The sequence below is a fragment of the Corvus hawaiiensis genome, chromosome 8 (genome assembly GCF_020740725.1).
Source record: "Corvus hawaiiensis isolate bCorHaw1 chromosome 8, bCorHaw1.pri.cur, whole genome shotgun sequence".
NCBI lineage: Eukaryota > Metazoa > Chordata > Aves > Passeriformes > Corvidae > Corvus > Corvus hawaiiensis.
In genome coordinates this window covers 23558178-23585341 of record NC_063220.1, presented here as the reverse complement: position 1 = coordinate 23585341, position 27164 = coordinate 23558178, and the positions used below count along the sequence as shown (strand labels likewise).

The 27164-nt window shown below is 35.2% G+C and overlaps 1 protein-coding gene across 50 annotated transcripts in view; it reads left to right on the top strand.

Moving 5' to 3' along the window:
- Window positions 1–27164, top strand: part of KCNMA1 (potassium calcium-activated channel subfamily M alpha 1) — a 439613-nt gene that overhangs the window by 111365 nt on the left and 301084 nt on the right. For all 50 annotated transcript variants that reach the window (XM_048311474.1, XM_048311473.1, XM_048311468.1 and 47 more), the window contains one exon: window positions 8694–8858. In XM_048311474.1, the coding sequence (XP_048167431.1) occupies window positions 8694–8858 (165 nt within the window). The remainder of the gene's footprint in view (window positions 1–8693; window positions 8859–27164) is intronic.

Here is a 27164-nt window from a genome sequence, read left to right as displayed (position 1 = left end):
AAGTCTGTTATTTTTGGTCCCACTGCCTTTCTCCTTCATCTTTTATGCTGCTATCTTTAAATACTTCTGAAAAATCATGAATCTGTTTATAAACATGTATATGCAAATAAATTCTCTTTGAGGCTCAGCATTGAAGATGGCCAATATTCCTATAAAATATTGATAATTTGCTATTTTGCATATAAAGAAAACGCAAGTATTTAGGTCCATCCTTTCCATGTTAAAATATTTGATTTGAGTCAAGTGAAGTTCTCAAATTCTTGTCAGCAGATTTTTGTGGTGGAAACCTGTCCTTTCAGCTAAGGAAGTGAGCGGTTAATTCCTTTTATGTAAGGACCAAAATTCCTGTTTTGGAGTAGCTATACTACCTTGTGCTTTGTCCTTTAAGCTGTGCACTGCATTTCCTAATCCATGGCTTCTTTGTGATTTTTGGGCAATAGAAATGTGATTTTGAGAATGAGTTGTAGTCATTCCGTATTTCACAGAAGAGGGGAAAAATTTCCTTCTGCAATTCAGTCTAGATCTCCTTCTCTTGGATACTGCTGGTAGCACATGCAAGAGAGTATTATGAAGTTAATGCAATGAATGAAAGCATCCTGTTTGCTAATGGGTACGAGCCTCCCTTCTGTGGTTGAGCAGGATGGAGAAAAGTACACAACTGAAAAGATGCTGTGAAGTTTAACTGCACTGACAAAGCAGTTTGATACTTATTTTGTAAGTGGTGTTTGAGTATATCTTTCGGTGAAAGAAACTTTCTACTTTTGTAACATTTCAATGGTGTATTTAATTGACTATTCCTGGCAGTGAATAGTTATTTTATTCATTTTCTTACTGCAGGTTCTATCACGTAATTATTTTGTAAAAACTACCTTGTAATCTAGATCCTAAAGGTCATAAAAAACTTACTCATAATACTGCTCTTAAAATCAGAAAAAAAAAAATGTTATTTTTCTATTTTTCATCCTTTCATGGTAGTAAAAAAAAAGTGCCAAGAGGTAATGACTGAAAAACTTGGAACTGTGTATTACTTAATGTTAACAATAACAACAACAAAATTACAAGCAATCAACTAGAGTACTTCCTGTAATCAAGATAAGTAAGTTAGGTAACTTCCCCACTGTTTCTTACTTTTTTTCTCATTTTTAAGACTGGTTTCTTGCATTTGTGAAGCACTTTGAGACCTTTGGATAAATATTTAAAATGTTTTTACATCTGTGAAAGATACTTCTTATTCAATAGTATATAGGTAATTTGGCAGTTTTCACTTCACGACAACATCTGTATCAGTTTTATTTTCAATTTTATGCTTACTTTGATTTGCCTTCTGGAAGGTGGGAGGAAACAAGACAGGAGGATAACAGAAAATGCATGCACTTTTCTGCCCTTCTCTGTGCTTTTCTATTAAGGAACCCTTTTCTGTAACTTTCTATAAGTTTCAATAGCTCAGTCCCATCTAAAATTGCTTCCTACATTTTTGCAAGTTTAGTTTCTATCATATTTAATCTACTCCAAAGGACTTTAAAAAATATATTTTGAAAGGATGACCTCAGTGTAAGGCTTGAACCACAGAAGATAGTTAAAGACAAATGTCTTACATGATAATTGTCTAATCTACTTAATGTACGTATTTCTATGGTGTGTAGGGACCAAAGAATAATGAAATGTGTCCTTCCATTTAAGTGTAGTGTCCCCATTAATAAAGTGAAATGCTTGTTTGCCCTTTTGTCTGCTACTTTATAATTGAAAGGGCCTTCAGAGAATATTTTAATGCAATAATAATTTGGTCTTAGAAGAAATTAATAAGAAATGCTCTGTTAACTATTAAAAAGGAAAATAAATTTATAGGCTAGGTATTAGTTTGGCATTTTGTGAAATATTTTCAGTGAATGCTTTTAACCTGTGCATCACTGACTTGTCCTATTTCTTTCCTTATTTATATATTGCAGACAGTAAGTTCACTTGTATGTAGTTTTATAACAAGTTCAGAGGTTATTTATTTCTATCAATGGGGTTTAATACACAATCAGAAGCAACAAAAGAAAACTTAGTCTTATTTTTATCAATAAATTTACATGAAATTATTCACACAAACTGTTTAACTTACAGCAAAAGCTTACATAACTATGGATATAAACTCCTGCTAACTTGAACCAATAGTTCTTAAAAAGCACCATTTGTCTATTTGAATGCGTCTAAGTTTGCAATGACTTTGTCATTTTTCATTTCCCTATGTCATCTGGAGTTCTTAATTGCTTCTCTTTTACACATCTGTGTTAATATGTTTAATTGTCTTATATAACTACTGTAACAATCTTTACCAGTAGGTTTTTAGTGTGTCTTACTTTGTGATTTCACCTACATTATGCCTGCATTGTCTTTGTGTAATACCAAGACACTTAAAATCCTACATATATTTATTTTTATAAGGCTCCTATGCAGCAGAAACTACTGTTGCTCTTGTTTTATAGCTGCAGGGTGAAGACATGAAGAGATTAGACAATGTGGCTGAGGATTTTCAAAATTTGATGACAGAACAGGGACTTGCAGCATATCTCTCAATTCTTAGGCACTTGTATGGAAATCTGCCAGCCAGTTTTTCAGTTATTTGGAAATACTGTTTCACATTATTTCACATACTGTTTCACAGTGTTACATTATAACACTGCCATTAATGTGTAGAAATTTTTAAACTTTGAAATGAATCTTTTTGTACTTTCTTCAGATTTCAGATAACGTAGGTGTCTGCTGTTTCATATTCTTAAGTGAGAACCATACCCAGGAACCCTTCATTTGACAGACTGTTGTACTATTTGTGGAATCACGGGTGGAACACTATATTTTACTAGTCTAGTTTCCCTCGTCTCTCAGGTCAAGGTTTTAGAATTAATTCCTGTACTGCAGCACTTCTTGTCAGTCAAAGCAATAATGTGAAAAGGGAATTTTGTACAAGTAACCCATACCAGAAATATGAAGGGCACAGAACATAAAATCTGTGAGGATTGCTGAAGGTTTGCAAAAATGCAACAGAGAAGCTGGTGACTGGAGGGGGGGAGAGGGGAGGGAGGTTTCCTTGGTCAGCATAGAAAGAAAGAAAGTAAGGCTCTGGTTATAAGGACTGGCAAGATGCTTCTCAAAAATTCCTTGGGAGTGCAGAAAACCAAGTATAACATCTTAGTCTTAAACTAATAAGAAAACTTTTGTATTCTATTTTTGACTTATTTTACTTAATCTTACAAATTTGCAAACACCAAGTTATATAGCTTGTGAATATTTTATGAGAGCAAAATGTTGGGTTATCTCATCAGCCATGTTTTCCATACATCATTCTGGTTCTTTTATTCAGTGAAAGGAATAATGTTTGTCTGGGTATCAATAATTAATCCTTTGAAACAAGTCAAACCATAGCTACAGCACGATAACTGACGTCAACGTAACCTAATATTCAAAGAAATGCTGTGGATAGGCCAGTTTAGAGGGACCTCTTAGCTCACATTTAGTTAGTTTAGCTTTTGCTTTCTCTTTCCTACAAGACTGATTCTTGCAAGGGGTTTGTAAGTCTCCATAAAGCTGTTCATTTCTCACATTGCCATTTGTTTTGTTTATTAATACTCCAGTGAAGACCTCTGTTTCCTAAACTGCCCTGGACCAGGTGAACAGCTGCAGGGTTTTTTTGTTTTGCTTGTTTTTAGCACTGGATGAACTGGTACTTAGTAACTATTAAGATGGAGACTGAGGATGGTAACTGTATGTGACAGAAGGCATCTGCCATGGCAATATATTCAGTAGATACCTGAAGTCTTAACATTCACTGTACTTTGCCCAGCTTCTGAGAATGCAGCATCATATTACGGTTTTGTATAAATTGAAGACCCCTATTTGGAGATTTCAAAGTGGCAAGTGAATGTATTGAAGGACATGGAATTAAATTATTGGCAGAAGTCTAATAATTTTAAACAGTGTTTTAGACATTTGCCTAAGAGAAAGGAGAAATAATCTTGTATGCAAAATTATTCCTCTTCACATAGCACCTCATGGTGACTTTGGGGAAACAGGTGAATGAAAAGGAAAGGAAAATAAATATAGATTCCTAATTTATAAGAATGGCCATTATGAAAGTGTTGTTGGTATGATATAAAACATTTCTTAAAATGGCAGGGTCTAGGAATGCAATGCTCTTAATTGAACGGTAGTTAGTAGAGATAAAATTGCTAGTTTCTAGCATCATTATCTAAAGCAGCCCTTTCCTAACTGCTCCAAACTATATTTTTTTGTTGTATTACTGCTGCATACTTTAAACTAGGAGCAGCTGCCATTCTGACAGACCCTTTCTCATCTCATGTTATCTAGGATGGAATTGAAAGGCCAACACTGTTTGCTTCATTGGTGTTACTGTTTTTAAACATCTGCTTAAATTGAGCCATACTACTTTCTCTTGAGTGCTGTGGGTATGACTCAATGCTGTGTATCTCATTACAGGTGATACTTAATGATTTTTGTGTGATATTCAACTAGTTACATGTTAGATACATGGGATTATCAAATCCTTTTCTTTGTTTCACCACACTTCAACCCAGTTCTTTGCCCTCACATTACCTGTTTCCTATGTTTTTTAACATATTTTAGCAGGGTGCCAAGTTTTTTCAGTACCATACATCAGAGAGTTCTTTCCAGGTTGTCTTTACGGTGTCCTGTGTTTTTAGGTCTTTAAAAAAACCAGATTATTCTTAGATGATGTTTTGAGGCTTCGTAAGAACTTTCTGATTTTATTTTGTCTTATCCTGAATTGAGTGAGGTGTCTGTGCAGTGGTTCTATGTTTGTACAGAAATTTAAGAGGTGAAATGAAGCAAGCAGGACTACATTTTGAAAACTGTTAACTGTTTTTGGGTAAACTTTGCTTTTTTGAATTCTTCTTCCTTAAAGTAACTGTGTTCAAGAATCCCAGAACTTAATGTAATCAAAATCAATATTTATTGCTGAAAATAGAAGACAAGCCATTGAAGTTTCTGGTCCAGGTCTGTGTCAAACCATTGGTAGAACACTGAGTACTGATTCCTGCACATGCCTTCTCATCATGCTCTCTTTCATTTTGTCATTAAGTTCAGGAAAAATATATTTCACAATATACTGCTTCTCACTTAATCTACCTGAATGTTTCTGTTATCAAGTAATTAAAATAATGAAAACTGGTAAGCAGAGTGGGTAAAGATCCCTTACTTGTAATACTGAACTTGTAAATAATTAAACAATTATTGTCACTGTCAGGTTATTATTTTAAGCACCTTTTTCAGGTATTGGTGTTGGTTACTCAGTGCTTTGAGATGAAGAAATATCAATGGAACAAGACTATGCATTTAATAACAGGACTGATTTTTGTGTTCAGTATATTAAAAAGAGCAGCCTTCAAACCTCCTCTAGTGATCTCTGCACAATTGCATAATGACTTGGGGATAAACTTTTCCTAATACTTAACTGCCAATTAAATAAGATAAAAAGCTAGCTATGTAGATGAAAAATATAAAATATCCCAACCGAATACAAATATTACATAACAGCAACTAATTTGCATATTAATTACAGCTACAATAATGTCAAGAGCTAGGCTGATCGTGAGTGTTCCAAATCATACTTGGCAGGGGATGACTGTTTTACTTAAATTTTAATTAAGAAATAATATGGGTGGGAGATTTTAATAGATGTGAAATCAGTAGTATAAATACAGTAATACAGCCATTCAAATGTATGACAGATTTTAATACCTATAGCGAATCAAATACTGAATAGGTTTGTCATGTCTTACTGCTCTGTTCTATTGGCAACCAGGAGACAATACAGCAAAAGAACTATAGGTTATAAAAACCTTTTCAAAATATAAAAGCTACCTTGCTTCTTCGATTAAGTAAATTGCCTACTATTTCATTGAGTGCTAGGAAATTTTAAATTATTTTTATATCTTATGAGCAATCACATCTAAAGACAAAAAGATTGGGTGGTAAGGAAGAAATGTGCACAATAAAAGAATTTTCTAACCTTAATACTTAAAAGTTCACTAACATAAAATGGATGTTTTCATTTGGCTCTTTTTTTTTAGTGATCTGTAGTTCTGTGACTTTCTGTAGCAAGGTCTATAGTTGTGAGTGTTTTTAGCAAGGTATGTATCCGTGCACTTTTAAACAGGGGTTGCTGGGTGGAAAGATCAAAAAATACTCTGGTTTCATCTTCATTCTGCCAGTGACTTCTCTAGTGTCTGAGTTAGGCACCTAATCACCACCTCAGTTTCTTATCTGAGAGGAAGAGATAATTACACCTCCTTTACTATGAAAACCACATTAATTCACTCAGTATAAACTTGTACAGAGTATGAAAGCTCACTGTGCAATGCAGAGGAGGATGATGGAGCAAAATCTGGTGTGTGAAGCTTACATTCTGAAAGACAAGCTCTAGCAGTTACAAAAGGCAGAGAAACTGGTGGGAAGAGAGAAAGAAATGGCATGTGTAGTGTTTTAAGTAGTCTGTAGCTGTCAGGACTGTGGGGCTCCCTGTGGGCCAGGAGCCTGCCCAGCACCCTGGCTGGGGTAGTGGGACAAGGCTCTGGCCTGAAGCCTTCTTGGGGCCAGCCTGGAACAGCAGCCTGTGGGTCTGGCAAGGGGAACTGGCTGTGAGCTCACCAAGGCTGGATGGGACAGGGCTGTGGGAGCCCTGGGTGGGGCTGGAATGGTGGTGTCCTGGGCCACGGAGGGCATTGGAGTCAGGGGAAACCCTGGGGACAGTGGCTATGACCAGTGAGGCCTTGGAGACATGTCTAGGTTGCCTAAGCTTCAGTATTTTACCTTGTTACAAGATCTGGAGTATAAAGCCTAGTTTTCTCTTTCCTGGTTTATAACTGAAACCCTGATGGGGGTGGAGGCATTTCTTTGGGACTGATCTGCATGGCTTTGTGATGCTTTGGGTCACCAGTTGGCTCCAGCCAAGCGTTGCTCTGCTGGAAATGCCTCATGTTGTGCCGTACATCGCTGTCCTCTGCAATGATCTCATTTCTGTAGGTTGTGCTCTGTGCGTGTGCAGCACAGGATATGTCTTTCAATGCTGAGTGCAAAACATCTGATTCACTATGTCCAAATTTGTCAGTGAATGAGGTCCAGTTATGCAAATACAGAGTAATTTTTATCTTCTGTTGTGTTATTTGCTTGGGAAGTGTACTGAATTACTGTTGTAACTCTGAATAATTTGTTATTATCAATATAGCAACATCACACTGCTCTGTAATCGCTGTTAAGAACGTAGAGCTTGCTTTCTAGGAGGGAAAATCATAGAGGAAAAAAGTCTGATTAGCTAATTAAATTGCAGTGTTGAGATTCTCTATAAACAACTGTTGGTCTCCATATTATATTTTAGCATTGTTCTGCTGTTCTTTGCTGACAGATTCAGTGAAATTGCTTTATTAGTTAAGTGCTGCTCTCAGGGAGTGTCCAGCTGTCTTCTCAAGGCCATCTCACAGCTATGGACTTTGACCATCACAGGGTAGTATTTCTACTGTAGTAATAACCATATAACCAGCATCAAGCATCTTTGCTTGTATAAAAGATATCCTAAAGGAGATTAATGGTTATTGATTTCCTGCTTAGTGGCCTACAGACAAGACACCTGTAAACAAGATCTTTCAAGCTGTTGGTCTGTGCAGAGTGCTTGGAGCACTAATGCAGATCTATGGGTGCAGTTCAAGTACTCAGTACTTGCTGCAGCACTGAATTTTGCTGCCTCTCCTATTCTTGTTTAGCATAACTTGTCAAGTAGTCAGGAAGTCATTAGTATTATGCTGTCACGAAAAGCATTCTCATGGCACAGTCTGATACTTTGCATGCGATGTGATTTAAGCGCTATAAAATCCATGCTGGCTTCTCCTGTCATTTCCCTTGATGTTTGTGCAGCACCCATGACTGTAGCACATAGCAGGCAGTTACAGAGCATGGCATCCTTGCTTGCAGCATCCATGAGAGACTGATATGAATTCCAGTGCATGTGACTCATCAGTGAGCTCGGTGCAGCTGAGGCTCCTCTAATTTCTAGCTCTTCATTCTGTGAGAGCCACTTACTGACAGAATAATTCCTGTGATATATTAAACACTTTCATTGAAACACAGGTTCACTGATAGCATGGCATCTCCCTGAAGATTCTCTAAGATGTATTTTGTTCCCCTCATACTTGATAATTGCTGTCTTGTTACATCCTCCTTCTCAGTGAAGTTTTACTCTGATAATGAATTCTAGTGATAGTAAATTGAACATAAATTATGTTCACACCTAGTATGCATTATTTTCAACTGATTCATCAAAAGGTCTTTCAGTGTACATCTGACAAATTCATTTCTATGTAACTCTGTAATTGCATACAGAGCTGTTGTCTATTATGTTGCTTGTAAGGAAGGAACATATAGCATATTTGGTGCCAAGTATATGTTTTGAAGATGTAACGTCAAGGAGAGTTTTATTCTATAGTTTGGTACCTTATAGAGTGTTTCTATTTCTCTTATTTCTAAAGAGATACGGGCAAGTAGGTTCTTAATTTCATCTAGCAGGGATCCAGGAAGACAGATTTTCTGGTTTTTATAACATTGCTATATACTCTTTCTACCTGTATACTGGCTTTCACTGTCAAATTGCTAAACATTAACTAACCCAAATACTTACTTTGCAGGAGGCCCAGAAGATCAATGGTGGTGGAGATGCACAGGCAGATGGAGCCTGCAAACCAACAGATGAAAAAGAGGAGAATGTGGCAGCAGAAGTGGGATGGATGACGTCTGTGAAGGATTGGGCAGGAGTCATGATATCTGCCCAGACGTTGACCGGCAGAGTACTTGTAAGTTTTCCATGATTTTCTATGTTTTTATTTTGCAGAACATTTTTAAGAACCGCTGTGTCCCAGCTTTAGTGGAGGATTTTTGATTGGTTTGTTGCATCAGCACTGAGTTAATCCCAATTTTCTCTTTTAGAAATAAAATAGCAGACTAATTCCCACTGCAAAAGAGGCAGAGACAGCAAGTAAGAAAAACTGACTTCCAGACCACTCCCCAGCCTGTTTCAGTACTCTGGCCCTATGATTTTGAACTATGCTGCAAACAGCGAGTTTATTAATTTCATCTTAGGTGTTAAAACTATAGACCTATTTTATCTGAAAGTAAAATTGTGCTTGGAAAAATGGAAGCAAACTTGAAAAATAAGCCCAATGTTGCAAACGTAGAGAGTGGTCAGAACTGTAAAGCAAAGACAAGATTGAATTGGGTACGCAACAAGATTTGTGATATTTTCAATAGACTAGTAATGATTTTATATTCTCTTCATATTTTTACTAGGTTTGTTATCCTTCAAACATGTGAACAGCTATGTATCAAATGGGAGACAGGTATTATTAATACGTGGTTTATAGTGAAAAAAATTTATAGTTTTTCACTTTATTTAAACATCATTGCTTTAGAGCCTTGTCAAGTATTAAAATGCAAGGGTTTTCTGTGGAGTTCACTGCAGTAGAAAGAGTCTCCTTTGTCATTTTGATTAGTTTTCTTTTTAGAATGCACATACTTATAAATTGGAAGCTAAAGTGATTTAAATTCCATTTAAAACTTCAGATAATCCCAGTGAAACTTTGTAACTAGTTTGGGTTAAACTGAAAAAGGATTTGGGTCTTTGTTTATTTTGGTTAAGAGGTATTTTATAGTAAGTCAATTTTGGACTATAGAGTAATTATTTGGATAGGGGAAGGGAATGGAGGAAAAGAGGGGAGATTGCACTTCTTAATCAAGTATCTTACAGGAAAAAGTTGGGGTGAATTAATTGCCACTCTATTGTTTGATTCTGCGAGCATATTATTTTGATCATTTTTCCTAGAAATACCTTCTTCACTTTTTTTTATGTTAGTTGCTGACTTTTATCAATAGCTGGAAAGTTCCCTTGCTGCTTTTAGCATTATATGTTTTCTATGTGCAGCTGCAATACTGACAGTCTTTTAGTGACTGTCTTTTAAAAAACGGTGTTTTGCGTGTTTCCTGCCATCTTCAGCATTAAAAACCCTAAAGTCATGCTTCTAGTTCCAATTTAAGTATCAAGGCTAGAAATCCCCCAAACCCAGAGTCCTCTGCTCCCACCTATGCTGTCAGAAATTGCCCTGCGTTGATTTTACCGGGCTATATGTGAACACAGATAGAAACCAACAATTGGGACCAAAATGTAATATACATAACTTAAAATATATTTGACTTCAATATACTGGGAGAACTTACTCAACACTGTTTGATGACTTCATTTATTTCTTTGGGGTATTTTTTTTTTGTACTTAGAGTTTACCACTGCATTTTAAAAGGGACCAGCTGGCCAATGTCATTGGGTTAGGTTATTTCTGAGAATATATTTATAGTCTTGTCAAGATATAGCAGCACATATTGTGCACATCTGGGTTTATCAATATGACTGGCGATCTGAGAAATAAGTAACAGTGCATGGAACCTCTTAGTTAATTTTGGTCAGTTTAGAAAACAAGGTGCATTTATTTTAATATAGCACTCATCAAATTCAGTATTTGAATTGACAGGATATAATTTATGGAGGATCATTTCCAGAATGGACCATTTGGCTGTTCATTTAAATTTTACTTTCTGAGAATAGTTGATAAAGGTTAACTGCTTCAATGAACATTTGTGCTAGGGCATAATACTGACATTATTTTTAGATATAGGATGTAGTAGAATCAAATTAATATTTATCTTGAAGTGTATTTTTTGAAAATATAGGATTTACTCATGGATTCCTACTAATTTAATACAGCCTGTTCCTATATATTTTTTTTTTCCCCCTGAAGAAGAAAGAACTGGTGATTTCAGATTTATGAAATCAAAATTCTATGAGATATCTGACTTAAGAAATTATAGTACACTTTTACCCTGTGAGAGTTTAAATTAAAATCAATCTTATATATCCAGTGTTTACAAAAAATGCTTAAAAAGCAGTCCAATGAAAATGGACTTTGGAGAAGAGTTACAATTGAACTTCAGTTCAGCATGAGCACCTGAAGGCTGTTGTAGAACTGCTGCCCGGGTTTATTTGGCAAGTGAAGGAGACAAGTTAGCACAGTGTGAAACACACATCAGTGCGAAGTAGAAGCTTATTTGTGTTTTCTGTGCATGGAAAAAGCTCCCATTGTTATTTTTACCTGGAAAGTCATTTTCTTCACAATAAATCTTAGTGGACTGTCAAGTGCTATTTGTGAAATCTAAAAGGGCTACTTTTTGGAACTTTCTCTGCTGGAGTCTATCACCATATCTTTGCCATGTCTGATCTAGCTTTTGTTTCTTCCCTAGTAACCTTATAAAACAGCTTTCTAATTTATCATATCAGTTTGTCCAGGTGCTTTGTGAATATTGAAACAAATATTTAAATAGCAAGTGCTCCTATAGTTACCTCTTTAATATTTAAATGTTATGGCTGCTCACAGGTGAAGAAAATAAAGGCCAACACAACATACATGTTTAAAGGTTATAGCTTCATAGTGTAGTACAAAATTGGACATTTACATTGACATTGGACCATTTGTACAATTCTCTAGTGAAATCAAACGTTTCTATTTGTATAACAGATGCAGACTTGAAGGCCTTAGGCAACATTGTAGCCACAGAACTAGTTGGAAACTTTTTTTTAGTCAGAAAATACTTTTTTTGCAAAATAATTTACAAAATCATGTGTTTTGGTGCATCTGCTGGAAAGTAAGGGATGTTACTTTTTTTTCATGGTCTGGGTCATTGGAGACAATTAGTGAAATGATTTAATCCATTCAGAGACAAGCTCTGAAGTCTTCAATAGAGATGATTCCCCTCCACACTAGTTTTAAAAATGTTTAATTCATTGGTGGTTGAGAGGAAAGGAAGAGTTCTGTACCTGAAATGAAAGGTAAAGAACTCAACCATATTTGTAATCTCCTCCTGCCCTGTTCAATTCATTGGAGGGAGAATTACATTTAAAGACTAAACAAACAGGAGAAATTAAAACCTTGTTTGTTGTTGTTGGGAGCATCATGCGAAACAAGAATGGGAGATGTTAAATAGTTAAACCATTGACTTTTCAAAGCATTTGGCCATCACTTGCTTTATCATTATGTCAGCTGAGTGTCTCCTAGCCTATAATTTGTCTATAAGAGATGTAAAAGTGGCATGTGCATGGGATTGTACTAATACTGCATTTGTTTCAGTAGTTTATGTGAATATAGTAAAGATGAAGTACTGAAATAGACTTCTTACTGCTTTAGCAGCTAAATTCTATTTCTGACATTTCAGAAGTGGTTTAGGCACAAAGAAATATTCACACTACCCAATTTCATCTGAAGGGCAGGCTTTGGAGGAAGAGATTTGTATAAGGTGATCTGGAATGTCCTTCAGTTAGAAACTGTTTTTGTTTTTTGAAGTAGTGCAGCTGCCTAGTCATGGTGCCTACAGCTGTGTGGTCAGAATATCCTTTTTTCCTCATACTTTAGGTTTGAACCTAACTTTCTTGGTGACAACCACCTTTGAAAATGTGATTTTTGCCCTTAAATAATGTAGATGTGAATTTGACATATGTTTTAAAAATGTGTCCATGTTAAATTGCATAAGCACATGATTTAAGAACACATAAATGAACCTGTGCAGTTCTGTTTGTATTTAATGTTGAATGGCATAAATATAAATAACAGTAAAAGGTAACAGTTTACTTAAAATCTGTTCAGGGAAATACTGATTTACTTTAAAGTGCTATAAGATGCTGTAGATGATGAAGTATCAGATTCCTGAGGTGGGTTTCTCAAAGAAGAATCAGAGACATTCATAATTAATCTCAAGATGCAGGAAATTAAACATATTTGTGAACTGATTTTGCTTTCTGAAATTATATAATTTGAGTAAGAAGAAAAGTATTTCCTTAATTAGATGGAGTGTTTCATATACAGAAGAAAGTCACATGTATCTCGTTGAATTTGACACAGCTCAATCTATGGAAAGCTTTAGACCCTTGACTGGACTTCTGACGAACTATTAAAAATGGTAGGGGGTCTCACTAGTCATTCAGGGAAAACCAGTGGATCTTTACTTATATAAGTATGTATAGTAAATTTTCCTGGGAAAAATATGTAGGTATTTTATATGCTTTTTGGTTTAGTTTACTTGTGTGTTTTATTTTTTTCAGTATTTTTCACAACTACATTTGTTCTTGCTGCTTTTTATTTGCTTTTAAATTTTTTTTTACTGAAGGAGAGGACTCAAATTCTTTTAATGTTGACGGGGAAAAGTACCCACAACCTCTTGTGATAAGTAATAGTTGTCTAGCAGCCAAAGTGAAATTTAACAGTACAGAAATTATGTGGGGTTTCTCCATGTTTCCAAAGACAGTGACTGTTGTCTCATTACTTTAATGAGAATAGGATAATTCGATATTTGACAGATAAGAAGTTGGAGAAGCAGGAGCATTTGGTATACATATACATTTTTTGACGATGTTCTTGACATCTATTTTACTAGATTTTCAAAGCAGGAAGCGAAACCTTGAGCAAACATGAGTATGAGTATCTCAGAATTCAAATATAAAGTTTAAGTTTTCTCAAGGATAAGCAAAGCTCTCATAAATTTACTTCTTTCCTTTTCTTTCAGTTTGAACCCTCTCATCCTGGAAATGTCTTGTTAACCAATCTTCTTGTGAAACTAACATTTTTTTTTTTTCTGAGCATGTAATGTCCTTAGGATGCAGTTAACCTGAATAGGAGTTAATGTAGAATAAAATGTATTAATTGACTAGACAATAGAAATTGAATGTATTCTTCAGTGATTTAGTCTTTCATACTCATAATATTCCAAGCCTTTTAGAAGTCTAAATCTGACATTAGTTTTTCAGCGAGGAAGCACATGCATTCTTTGATAAAAGAATGTGTTTTGCAGTCTATTGGCTCTGATATTACAGTTTTTCTTAGATAGTTAAGCAAAGTTTGGTGTGACCTATAGAATCTGCTAGTCAGGCAAAAATAAATAGTGCCATATTTTCACTTTAGCTGTGGTCTAGGTTTCTGAACTTAGAGGAGAAGGGGAAAGTCCTTCTCAGCTTCCAGATCTGACTGCACAGGCAGGAAGGCACAGGATGTTCCATGCCTTGAGTGGTATTGGGTGGTTGGGTGGTGTGGTTTTGTTTGGTTCCCTTTTCCTCATTCTGGTCAACAAGGAAGAGAAATGGCATAAGGATGGAAGGGCAGAGTCTTCCTGCGTAAGGGCATTTGTATAAAGACAGTGCCCAAACTGCTGAGAATGTATCTTGCAGTGTGTCAGTGTAGCACCACAGATCTGATCATTGCAAGTGTACATAGGTTAGGAACTGCTTGTCAAGGTTTGGTACTTACCTACCTCCTGTTCCTAGGAAATAGTTTAGATTCTGCTCTTCTCTATTGAGAAATGAACTTTATTTAGTTATTTTTAATCTTTCATAGGCCTTGGTGGCACATAAATGAATCCAAGAGATGAGTTCTAGGTTGCCTTAGTCTGTGACAATGATGTGGGCTATTTCCAGGGTTTCCATAGGAATAGGAACAATGTTCTCCATTTAAGTTCCTGAGATAACGATAATGGAATAGAGTAGGAAGTGTTGAGTAAGTCTTGTTCGTTTCTATGGTAACTGTAGCTAGTTTAAGTTCCAGTTATGCATTTTCTGAATATTTATTTATTATTGACAGTAGCAAGGGTTTTTGTTTTTTTTTTTTTTTGCAGGCTTTTTTGCTTTGGATCAAAGGGTGGGCTTCTGCCCGCAGTCTTGTGGGAAAGTTCTTCTATTGCACACACGTCTTTAAAACAAAATTATTAAATTTTGCATGTAAGTGCTACATTTAGATGTAGCATTTCTGATTGTCACTGCACCTACTATTTTTGGGAAACTGTTATAATTTCAGTGGATCTTAAAGAAATAATGTACTGATAAAACTAAAATAATAAAAATGAGAGCATGCTAATTTCCCCATATGAGATGAAGGTGACCAAGAAGACAATTTTTTTATCAGCTATGACACTTTAATATGGGAATAAAGGCAGATGATTTAAGTTCTTTCACTACCAGCTTGCTTTTAGTACTTTTTTTTCTTAGTATATTTTGGACAATGCTCTTAGGGACGTGGTGGTTCTTGGGGTGTCCTGTGCAGGGCCAGGAGTTGGACACAATGATCCTGATGCAGCCCTTCAAATTCAGCATATGCTGTGATTAATATATGCTAATCTTAAACTTTCTTTTCTGTAAGGTTGTTCATGAATTATATGGCTAATCAAACATAAACAGTATTTTTTCCTACTCAATTTTACCAGTTTTAAGTACTGGTATGTGAAGAATGGGTTAGGTTAGCATAAGGTACATATACATGGTAAAATCAAATCAAGAAAAGAATAAACAGTACATATCATAAAGAAATGACATTAAATATACTCAGAACTGGACTTGAAACATTGCATTTGAATTCTTAGCTTAGGAGGTGGAGAAATAGAAAATTAGTGTATACATCACATCTGCAATTTATCCTAATTAAAATTCCTAATTTTGATAAGCCTTCTCCTTGTAAGCCAGATCTCACTGTAGCCTAGTCTACCGTATTTTTACTCAGTTTATAGCTGCTGCTATGGAAGTTACCCACTGTAAAGTTGTCTTCAACTTTGGGCTGTGCTGCAGTGACTTCTGTGACCTCTAGATAGATGACCGTGCTTGCAGAAGCCATTCTAACAGTATTTAAAAGCATGAGGCTTTTTCTACAGTGGTAATAAATACCTTCTGCTAATATTTTTTGCGACTACCACTTCCTTTCTTGTCTAAATTAAGGTGTCTGTGTCATTCTGTCATTAAAATGAAGAAAAGCAAGCACATGTTAAAATAATGTATCAGGTTTTGAATGGTGTGATTATCTGGAGAAAGTCAAGAACATGGTTGATATTCAGATGGCAAAGCTTGTTTAGGTAAACTTCTGTTATATACGTCTTCTTTGTTGAGAAATTGTTGTACGACTTTATCACTCTTAATAACCTGTATCACTGTGTATGTATATCAGACATAAGTAAGGAAAAGTCTTAGCTACTTCTTTCTTGCATACATCTAGAATGGAAGTGTGTAAATACAGAACTGTTCCTTCTCATAACTCTGTGTTGATCCTCATGGTAAGAATGTGAAATTTACCTTCCACCTATGGGCCACTGACAATAGTTAGGTATTGAACAAAAGATACGAGCACAACTTTGCATATTTACAAAGCTCACTAGAGGAGCCAGATGGCTTCCCCTAAGGCATTTGTGCAGTTCCCATGTGAAGGGCTGCTCTGATAATGCAGTTGGTAATACTGGAGTTTTTATGGTTTTCTTTTTTCTCTTTGCGTTTAGTGTATTTGAAATTGTGCTTGTAATCAAAACACTGATGTGATAATGAATATTTTTGAAGATAGTTCTGCGTATGTTTTTGTACAGCTCTGCCATTGATGATTTGTTCTGAGGTGTGGGGTAAATGGAACAAATTACTAAGCTTGCAGTAAAACGAAAAATCTTCATTTTGGTGTTCAGCAGAATTTTCACACAGAATATTGCCTATCAAAATGAGTTTCCTGTCCCTTCTTAAATATTTTTTTTTCTTTTTTAAACGATTAGGTATTTACTTGGATATTCGCAGGTTTCTTGAGAAGTGTTCTCAGCTTATTCCTCCTGGCTTCAGTAGTTTTATGTGGCTCCTTAAATGTGCATTGCTTTGGCACAGGCGATTCCTCTCTGCTTTAATTAATGCTTTGTTTCAGCTTCAAATGCTGCAGCAGAGACAACTTCAAAGCTTACTACTAAAGCTGCTGAAAGTCCCACTTTTCCTGTGAAGTCTGATGTCTGTATTGGTAAGATTTGGAAGGCTTGGTTTAATCTGAAGTAGTAGTAAACATTACACTTGCCTTTCTGAAAAGGGAGAAGGTAACCTAATGGTAGAAACTAGGATGGAAAGTTTTCAATTAGAACTAAAAATCAGGGACTATTAACTACCTGTTCATGTGTTTCTTCTAGAAGCTGGAAGCTCTCAGGACCTTCCATAAGTCCACAGCAAAATGCCATGAGTTTAAGGGAGAAACTTCCTTGTCTGCTCAAATGATCCTGCTTCTCCTTCCTAGTGAGAGTCTTCATCCTGCAGACACTTTACTTCATCTTGGGATAAAGCTAGGAGAAATACTTTGAGTGGGGAAGGCGAGAGAAAAAGGGAAAGAGACAGGACTCTTCAGAAGTTTGAAACAGCCCTGGTGGCTCTTTCAGTGTAGTGAAGACTGGTTCTATTCATCATAGCTATCTAGGATAGGTGGGTGAAAAGGCGATTTCTGCAGTGTAATTCCATGCCTTCTGATGAGCTATGGAAACACTAACTGTGACTGTGAATAGGGGGTCACAAAACTGACTTAACTGAGGCAGGGTAAATATAGAATGGGAAGGGAAAGATAATCTGATTCTTCCTCTATTTCTGGTCCAAACTTAAGAAAAAATTATTTCAAACACAGTGTACTTGTTGGTGCTTAGAATGGGGATACCGCTTGGGAACTAAAAGTGAAATGTGGAATCTGATCCTGCTTTGTGTAGACTGCATGCAAACTAAGCCATCCAGTTCTGTCAGATGCCCACGGTCCCCTCATTGAAAAACATGTAACTCCTACATACTGTTAAAAACATCAGTTTGTGCCTGTCAGGGTAAAATCTCGCAAAAATTACTTCAGTAGAGATGAGTAGATTTTAGTGAGCCATCTGATTGTTGTGATACACAAAATGGGATACTGTCATGAGCCTGCTGCAGAATACTAAGCTCTTGGTTATTGTCAGCCGTTATATTTAATCCGATAACATGTATTCTGAAGGTGCTGAATGTCCCTTGAGAAAGTACAGCTATTTATCTTGGTAACAATTATCAGTATATTGTCAGCAGTTTAGTGATAATGCAAAATGTTTGCAACATCCCTGTGACTGTTTAATTTTAAATTTTTTTCCGTCTTTTTTTAATCTGTTCCTTATGAAAAGAAAGTCACTATTTGGCTGCCTTGTTCTGGATTTTTAAATCTAGCCAACCCAAGTGCTGTAAGATTGAATTTAAACTTAGAGAATTTTGAATTAGAAGAATCCACAGAGTGTGGCATGTGGCAGTTGGCATTTGATCTGTGTGTGCTGTGAGTGTCATTAGGCTGTCCGGACAGTGTTCCATGCTGCCATTTCTTTTCCATGCTAGAGTTTAGCACCCATGCATCTGTAAACAGAACCTGGACCAGTCAATTCTGTTGTTTTAGCTAAATTGGAGAATTTTACATTCTGCTCTAAGAAATTCAGCAGGATATTTCTTGAATATTGCAGTAGCTTGCTCAGATTTATTTTTTTCAAGGCTGCAGGTTTGTTTTTTTTGTTCTCAGCCATGGCCAGGGAAAATTTTGTCATTGGTGCTTATGTCTGATTTGTTTCAATGAATGTGATCAAGCTGCACATTCATTGAAAGACAAGATTTTAAAGCCCTTTTCTGCTTTACTTAGAGGATTTTAAAAGAATATAAAAAATAATGAAGTAAATGTGATTCAGAAGTTTTTTCCTTACTACAAAACAGCAACATAAATCAGCATGTAGAACATGAAAGGCTTGCATATCATGCTAACAGAAAGATACTGGAGAAACCTGTAGGTATTTTTATATCAAAGTGTAAAAAATTGTTGCAGTAGTTTCCCTACAGATTACATTTTCAGATTTGCTTTGTTTTCTCTCGGTTAATATTACAAAGTTATTTTGATAAGTTGATGGTTTTCAGTTTGCTGTTGTTGAAGGCCATGAAAAGTAACTAAGAAAATCAGGTCAACAGATGATAGGTTTACTGTTGCTGTTTGGTATTTGTTCCAGACTGGAAAAGGTTGTCAGCCACTGGCTTAAAGCTTTTGGAGGAGTTAGTTGGGCAGAAAATTCTTCTCTCTTTTAAGTATCATCTAGAGATCCATAACAGTAACTTTTAATTTCCTAAGCATTATTTGTCACTCTTCAAAAATAATGGGAGCAGTGTGAATTCACTAGCTGCAGCATGTGGCTGGAAGTTTGACATGTTTTCTGTTCTCAGGTATAACAGTAACTTGCATGAGTTTGAATATGTAACTAAACTTGGTATTCCTCCTTTCTTTCTGTGCAAGCTGTGATTCAAATTAATTTCCCGTGCTTGTAAAAAGCATTGAAAACAGCTTTTAAAAAGTAATGAAACCAGGAATTTAATTATTTAGGGATTTTTTTTTCTTCTTCTTTCCCAATACACATTTTGTGGTCCAAAATACATTTCTGTCCTATATAGTTAAATCAATCTAGTATTATGAAATGCATATATCCTCTTTATATAAATTTTGTATGCCTATACATGAATTATTTTTACTTCTATATTGTGTATTTGAAGTTGTATACTCATGTATAAAAATATTTTTTGCTATACAGGCTCTTTTCCTAAGTGTTCTTGTTTTGCAATTCTGCTTTTTTTAAAACCTCTTTTGGGCCTGATAGGTGCAGACAGATAAACAATCTGAATTTTTCCTTGCCATTCAGTCCATTAGACTTATTATGTATTCTCTTTTGGAAAAAGCCTTGGGCATCAACACTAGTTGCTCATGGTCTCTTTATAGCTGATGGCTCTTGATATGAAAGACCAGTTTTTTAATGATGCAGTTCTATTGCATATCCAAACCCACTGTTTTATTTCTCCAAATGAAAAGCCTGCATGTGTGAGATCTTTTATTTCCCTTAGAGAATGTATCTTGTAGTAAAAAAAATTTAAACAAGTTAAATCTGGTTTTATAAAACTTAAATTGTATAACTAGTTGAGAATTAATCATGAGTTAATTCAATGGTATGGAGTTACAGGAATAAGGATAAGATGAAGCTTGAAAACTTATAGTTTGCCACAAAGTAAGCATTAAATTGAGAGAGATTTGGGCCTTGTCTTACCTCCTGTAGCTAAGAATATTGACATCAGATGCTTGCACTTGTAATGAAATCTCTACTTGTCATGTTGATTGTTCAAGGAATAGGAATATATGAAAAAGCTTGAAAAATCTTCATTTTTGTTACACTTCCATAATTAGCATGCTAATTGAAAACAGCTTTATTATCTGCTATTAGGTCTCATTTACAGGTACAGTGAGGAGTACATAGGAATCCTCTTTCCCATTTTGTTTTAAATAAGTTTTAATATTGCAGCAACTTCTGACTTGGCATGAGTATTGGCATTTTAATATTATTTAGGTGTTTATATAGGAAGGTCCATTGTTTTTGTAAGTAATACAGAAAGCATAGAAGAAACAGTTTTAAGTTTTGTTTGGTGCATTTGGGTTGGTTTGTTTATTTTGGGTTTTGGTTTTTTTGTTACTAAGTGATCCTTTGCTTTAAATTAGGCATCACCATTTGATGTTGTTGGATTTAAATTTTAAGACTCCCAACCTCTTGTCAGCAAATAATGGCAGCATGAAGTTTATAGGGATTTAATATGTAGTTACCAGTAAAATATTCTACAGAGAGAATTTTGCTAGGTATTTGCAAAGCCTTGTGTTTACATGATGGAAACTCTGAAGGTTGGAACTAATGGTACCATATTTCTCTAGATTTTCACGTTACTCTTAATGAATATTTCAACCAGTTCACTTGATACTAAATTAAAATGTGCTATTTTGTTGTTTTTGATGTAATAGTACCTCATACAACTTGAATACTGTAAGATGAACTACTAATTATCTGCTAGTTCATCATACCATTTATTGCAAATGAGAGACAATGCTTTTTGTTATCAGTTCAGCAGGTTTATTCTTAAACATTGAAAATGCTTGCTCCTTCTCTAATCTTGACCATATTTTCTTTTTGTATTGAGTGTGTCAGACTGTACCAGATTTCAATGGTCATTTCAAGGATTCTACTTCAGATGAGAGATTGTTAGTTTGAAATGCACTATAATCTCTCATGCTTTACCCTTAAGTTGAAACAAACAATAAAAGGTGTATTTTGAGAAACTGTGCCTTGCTCTCATCTCTCAAGTTAAAAGAAACCAGTGCACCTTTGCTTCTTGCACTTTCAGAGAGCTGTGTACATGCCTGTTATTTCCTAACATAGTACATTTTCTGCAGTTTTTTCTTGTGGATGATACAAAGTCCTTTGATTTCTCTAACAGAGTATAGCATTATCTCCAAGAATTCTGGTTCAGACATTAAAGGAAAATAGTTAGTACCTCCTGAACCTGTTTTCTGGTCTTTTATGCTGGATTAGTTTTGGCATGAGATATGTGAAAAGGTGGCTTAACATTATAAAAATGAATAACTGACTGTAAAGAATTTAGCTTCACCTGGGAAACATTCATTAAATATGAATGCATATGATTCATACTCATACTTCTACCTCTTGTACTAGTTGCAAAGTATTATTAACTATTTCTTTGGTCTGTGTTTGGATGTTTTCTACTTTTTAGACTAGAGGAAAGGTAAACTAGTTGAATTTTAAAGTCTCCATATAGAAAAAGTTGACAGGAGTATGTCTGCTGTGATAAGCAGTTAAACTTTCAAGTTTTGTAAAAACAAAATACATGTCTTTATTTGCTTTCAATGCCAAAAATGTCTAAAACCCATAAATTAGCTGACAGAAGTGTTGACAAGTGTGTTATTTGAGTTACCTTCCCCTGCTTACTGGTTTGGTTCAAAAATACGTAGTGTGATTCTTCTTGAAAATGCTAAAAAAGAGTTCAGAGGAAAATCTAAGGAACTGTGTAAGACTGAAAGCATATTGAAACTCAAAGTTAAATTAATTTCTAGCTTCTGGGTCAAGTTTTGGTCCTGTACCTAACTGTGTAATTTAATTGAAGTTAGCTCAGTCAATCCATATTTACACTGGTTTAATTGAGGATAGATGTAGATGGCTATATTTGAGGATGAAAATAACGTATTTGGAAGAGCATGTTCCTGTCAGAGAGCCAAATGAAACTTTATCAGATCTGGGGACACCTGTCTTCCTACAAGAAATATAAAGAGGATACATGTGCAGGCCTATTGGTAATGTAAAGCTAATTATGGGTGTATTTTTCTTATAGGAAGATGAATAGGCTTTAGAATTAAAATGAAGCAGAAAAACTCACCTGCCACAATCCTCTAGGGAATTTCTAGGCTCAAGGTCAGATGCTGTTGAATAGAAATGAAATTCTGTCCAAACTCCAGTCAAGTTTCCCTTGGCAGAACCAGATATGAACATAAAATTGATACTTAGTGGTAGAGACAGTTACAGTTTGAGGAAAAATTTGACTGAAGCTGGTTCTTATATATTTGGGGACATTCTGGTTTTTATATGGTTCTCTATAGCACTTGCAGTTTTCTAGACAGTTTTTCAGTGTTGGGATACTGTGCTCTTGCTTGCAGTCTGACTCTGTGAGCTTCAAGGTGGAAAACTGATGCTGGAAATTTTAGTAAAAACTTTTAGACTTTTCAGTGAGGTCTTTTCTTATATGTTTGACTAGAGAATTACATTTTCATTCCTAAGCCTGAATTGTTCCCACTATGGAAGCCTTGCCATTTTTTTCCTTGGTAACATTCTATGAAATAAGTAGTGAACTGTTTCTTTTCCCATTTTTGTAGGAAGAAAATGTGAACCAGTAAGTTTCAGCAAAATTTAATTTCTGATACAGTTGTCTAATAGTGCACTTCCTGCTGAACGGAAGGTCTGTTAAATTTACATCCCTGCTCATACAGAAATCCATCCGTGTGATAGTTATTCCCAAGAACACAAGTATCTATACATTGTACTTCAGTAAGTATGTTCTCAAAAGACAGCAAAGGAAACACAACCTCATGATTGTGTGTATCTTCTTCTGATTCCAGTGGGAGCAGGGATTAGCCGTAATATTCGGTTACTTAAACTGTATGCGAAGGTTTTAAGTATATGGATTAGATCTGGTTAGTTGTTTTGTTAGCTTTTTGAAACAGTACTTGCTCATTTGCACTACAATGAGGCAAAGATACCTGCTTTAAATGCAGAATTGGAACCCTTGATTTTTTTTTTTTTTACTTTTTTTAAGGACATTTCTCTTTACTGCCGTGTTGATTTCCTTTAATGCACCGTAGATAAATCAGTATTTGATAATAAATAAGCAAAGGTGAATTTTATTCTTGCAATTTAAATGAAAAAAAAAATTACTAGGTTTGTTGACAGATTCAGTGTTCTATGAGAACTGTTAAAAACAGCAAGTTTTGTGTGAAATCATGGCTACTTTCCTATTACTGTATGACATTATCTATTGTTCTATAGATAAGATTTTTCCAGAGAATGTTTTAATGCAGCCATGTAGACTTTCATGCTGCTGTCTAATAAAGCAAGGTCAAGGGAAATTATAATGCAAAGCTTAATGCTTGGGGTTTTTTTTTCCTTTCCTCAAAATATTTTATTTTTTTTAATTGCACAGAACAGTGTTTTTAATTTGACCATTGCAGCAATGATGTCTCATAGTATTTCACTGAATAGAGACAGCAGTTAGAAGTAAAACGACTTTATTGCATGGGAGGAATATTTCAGCTTAATTTATGGTAGTTGGAAAAGAAAAATGAAAATTATAGGGTTTTTTCTTGTCCTACTGTGCTAGAGCCCACCATATTTAGCCAGGTTAAGCCAGTCTTCTGGAAAAGGTGATACATTTTATAAGGAAAGCATTATACTAGTGTCAAAATTTTTCTTTAAAATCAATAGCTCTGGTAATGTTTTAATTAACATAGTAAATTGCAAAGCATTTCTTTAGAGAAGTACTTTGAAATCGTTATGTGAAAAGACTATCAATCCAATGTTAATATTATGAAATATCTTGACAACATAATGATTTCAATTAACTCTGGTTGGAAATTTAACTTGCATTCATGTAAAATGCCACAGAAGAGAAGTTGCTTAACATAAATTCTGGCAGGTATGTAGCAATACTTATCTGAATTATGTGTATATAAGACATAACCTGGAAACTGCTTCTAGATCAAGCCAGGGAGCTTTGGCTTTTCCAAGTAGTGTTTCATGTAGTTATATGCTACCATTTATGGAACACAGTAATCCACTACATTTTGTTCAGTTGGGTGATGAGCACAGGCCACTGAGCCTTCACTTGAGAATCACTGACTTTATCAATTTTTTAGTTTGTTCTTTTTTTTTTTGGTTTTTTTTTTTAAATTCTTTTCTTTCTTTGCTTCCTCCATCCCCTGGTTCAGTACTCGAGATATTATGATGGCTAAAATGTCGGTACTTACAGATGTCCTGCTACACGTGCAGTTATTTTGACAAAAGTTGTCTTTCCAGGAGAGTGTATTTGTAAGAGCAAATCAGGTATCCAGTACAAACAATTTTTTAACCCATAAGATATTGTGAGGTATGACTCATTCGTTATGGAAAGAATGTTTTGTACTTAACTTTTGAACAGTAACATGGAAAAAGTGATCCATTTCTCTTGATTCTTTCAGTTTTAACACAAACACCCAGGTTAGGTTTTCATTTGAAGGAGTGTACAATGTTCAACACTAGCAATAAAATCTGGTTTTGTTTTCCTGGAAGACAGAGATAGTGTCAGAACCATGATATACAGGCTGAAATTTTATATAAGAGGCAGAAATATCTACCACCTGAAGAAAGAAAGAAAAAAGCCTGAGAATAAAAGTTCGCAATAAATTCAGTTCTTCCCCCATAATTATTTCTTCTCATTTGTGATTAGAATGTAAAGGCTATAATTATTATTTGTTTATATATGTATATTTATTTTTTATATAACTGTTCATTTGTCATATCAGTCACTAAAAAGTGTTGAATGGGTTTGCTGTTCTAATACAAACAGTAAGTTTATATATAACAGAAGTTGTAATATAACAGAAAGTTCTAAGCTCTTACTGTTTTACTAATGCCCTGTGGGCAAAGAAAGGTCAATAAAATAAACCTGTCTAGGTTTAGGAAACAAATGCATAAAAACTGTAGCATATTTGTCATGTACTGTAAATCAGAGCTAGGCTTTGCTAAGCACTGCAGAGACACAAGAACATATGCAAATTCTTTTCTAGAGAGCTGTCAGTTTGATTAAGATGGAAAGAGGATGTGAGAGCCAAACTCAAATTCTGTAATGAAAGTTTACCCAGGAAGTCAATAGAGAAAATCAGAAGTGAATATTGATTCAATAGTCTACCTGATCATTGAAAAAAGTTTATTTCATTCTTTTTTAAGATCTTATGCTACACCAGTTTCAGAAACTCATGACTGCATTTAGTTGTTTAATTGGTAAGATTATTTAGCCAAGTTATCCTAACTGGAAGGAATGTCCCATTCTTCCGTGACTCTTGTTGTTTGTCTTGTAGTTATAAGGAAAAAGGATTTCTGAGTTCCTTCTATTTTGGAGACAACCTAGCACTGAAAAATAATATCTGTGATACCCCTTTCCAGCCTTTCAAGGCAGAAGGATAACTTGAGCGTATTTAGTATTGGCTTCCTTTGCATCTCAGTTGGCTACTTTATGACTGTCTTTGCATGAAGTTGACTTGGATGAGGGGAAATCCCTTGGGATCTATTGCCCAGACAGGTTACTATAGAGGGTTTTTTCCCTAGCCCTGTCAGATAAGGTAACCTGCCTTCAAAGAGTATTACCTATAAATAGCATGCCTGGCCAGTTCTGTCAGATTGTATTAGGAAACTTGTTTTACTTGTGTTTGAAAAAGAAGAGTAATATTATTGCATAACAGTTGAAGTAGGTTTTTTTGTGTGAGTGTGGGGAAAAAAAACCTAATAAGGTTAGCGAAAGATATTGTTATTCTCACTGCGCTTAATTTCTTAGGCTTTGAAATATAAAAAAAGACTTGTATCCTAAAATATTGTAAAAAAAATACCACCAAAAACCTCAAACCAAAACGAAAACAAAAAGCAATCCCAGAACCAAACCAAAAAATCAACACCAAACAAAAACATTTTGGAATATGAGCCAGTACAGAAATCAATATGAATGTAGATTCCTGAACTTTCTGCATCATTCTGCTGAACACTTTAAGAGGACAACTTAAAGTGAGCTTTGTGCTGCTTGTAAATAATGTAGTTGTTTGGTAAGAGTTTTAAGCAGTAATCATTATGACCATGAAGTGTAGAAATTAAAAGATTACCTGTCAGGTTTTCAGACCTACTATTGCACAATTAATTTTGTGCTGTGTTGTGAAAACCAACCATAGGATGGACAGAGGTTCTGTACAGTGAATGTGTGATGATGGGAGATTGGGATTCTTATAATGCTTGCTTTGCAGTTATCTTGGGTTTGTTCCCCTACTTTTCTGTTATGGTAGAAGTTCCCTTTTTTTATTCTTCTAAATGTTATTTTTTTAGCATTTATTTTAATGCTGAATTAAATACAGTGGAAGCAGAAAGAGCTGTCCCCTTCTGTATTGTGTGTATGTAGATATGGAGACTGTGGACTTGACTCTGCACTTGCCTAGAATTTAAGAACACAAAACTTCAGTTTCTGGACTGGATATTGCAATCTAGTTTTAATATGAAAAGATTATTCTTTTCATAGATTAGTATTCTTCATCACCTACAAAATATTTTATTCAATTACAATGCTCCTTTACTAGAAAGATTTGTAAGATCTGTTTTGAAGAAGCTTGAAAATAATGTCATTTGAGTTCTGCCGACTACTTAAAAGGAAAACTGTAGGGATGTTTCTTCCCCTGACCTGGTAAAGAAAAAAGACATTTTGAGACTTACTGCCTATTGTTTCCATTGCTGTTTAGCTAACATACTTGGATTAAAGGTAATTACAGAAATATTAGTGGTCTTTTCCACCCATTGGCATCACTTGCCAACTTCAGTAAGAACTTGTAACTGCTCTCTGAAAATAAGCATTAGCTATGGACTCTACGTCTGAACAGAGTTACTAAGTAGCTTGTTTTATCTTTTAATATATAATGCTGCATATGTATTTGTTTAGTGATCTCTAAAGAAGAGTAATGGTGAAGCACTGGAACAGGTTGCTCACAGAAGTTGTTCATGCCCCATCCCTGGAGATTTTCAAGGCCAGGCTGGATGGACCTCTGAGCAACCTGGTCTAGTGAAACATGTCCCTGCTTATGGCAGAGGAATTGGAACTTGAT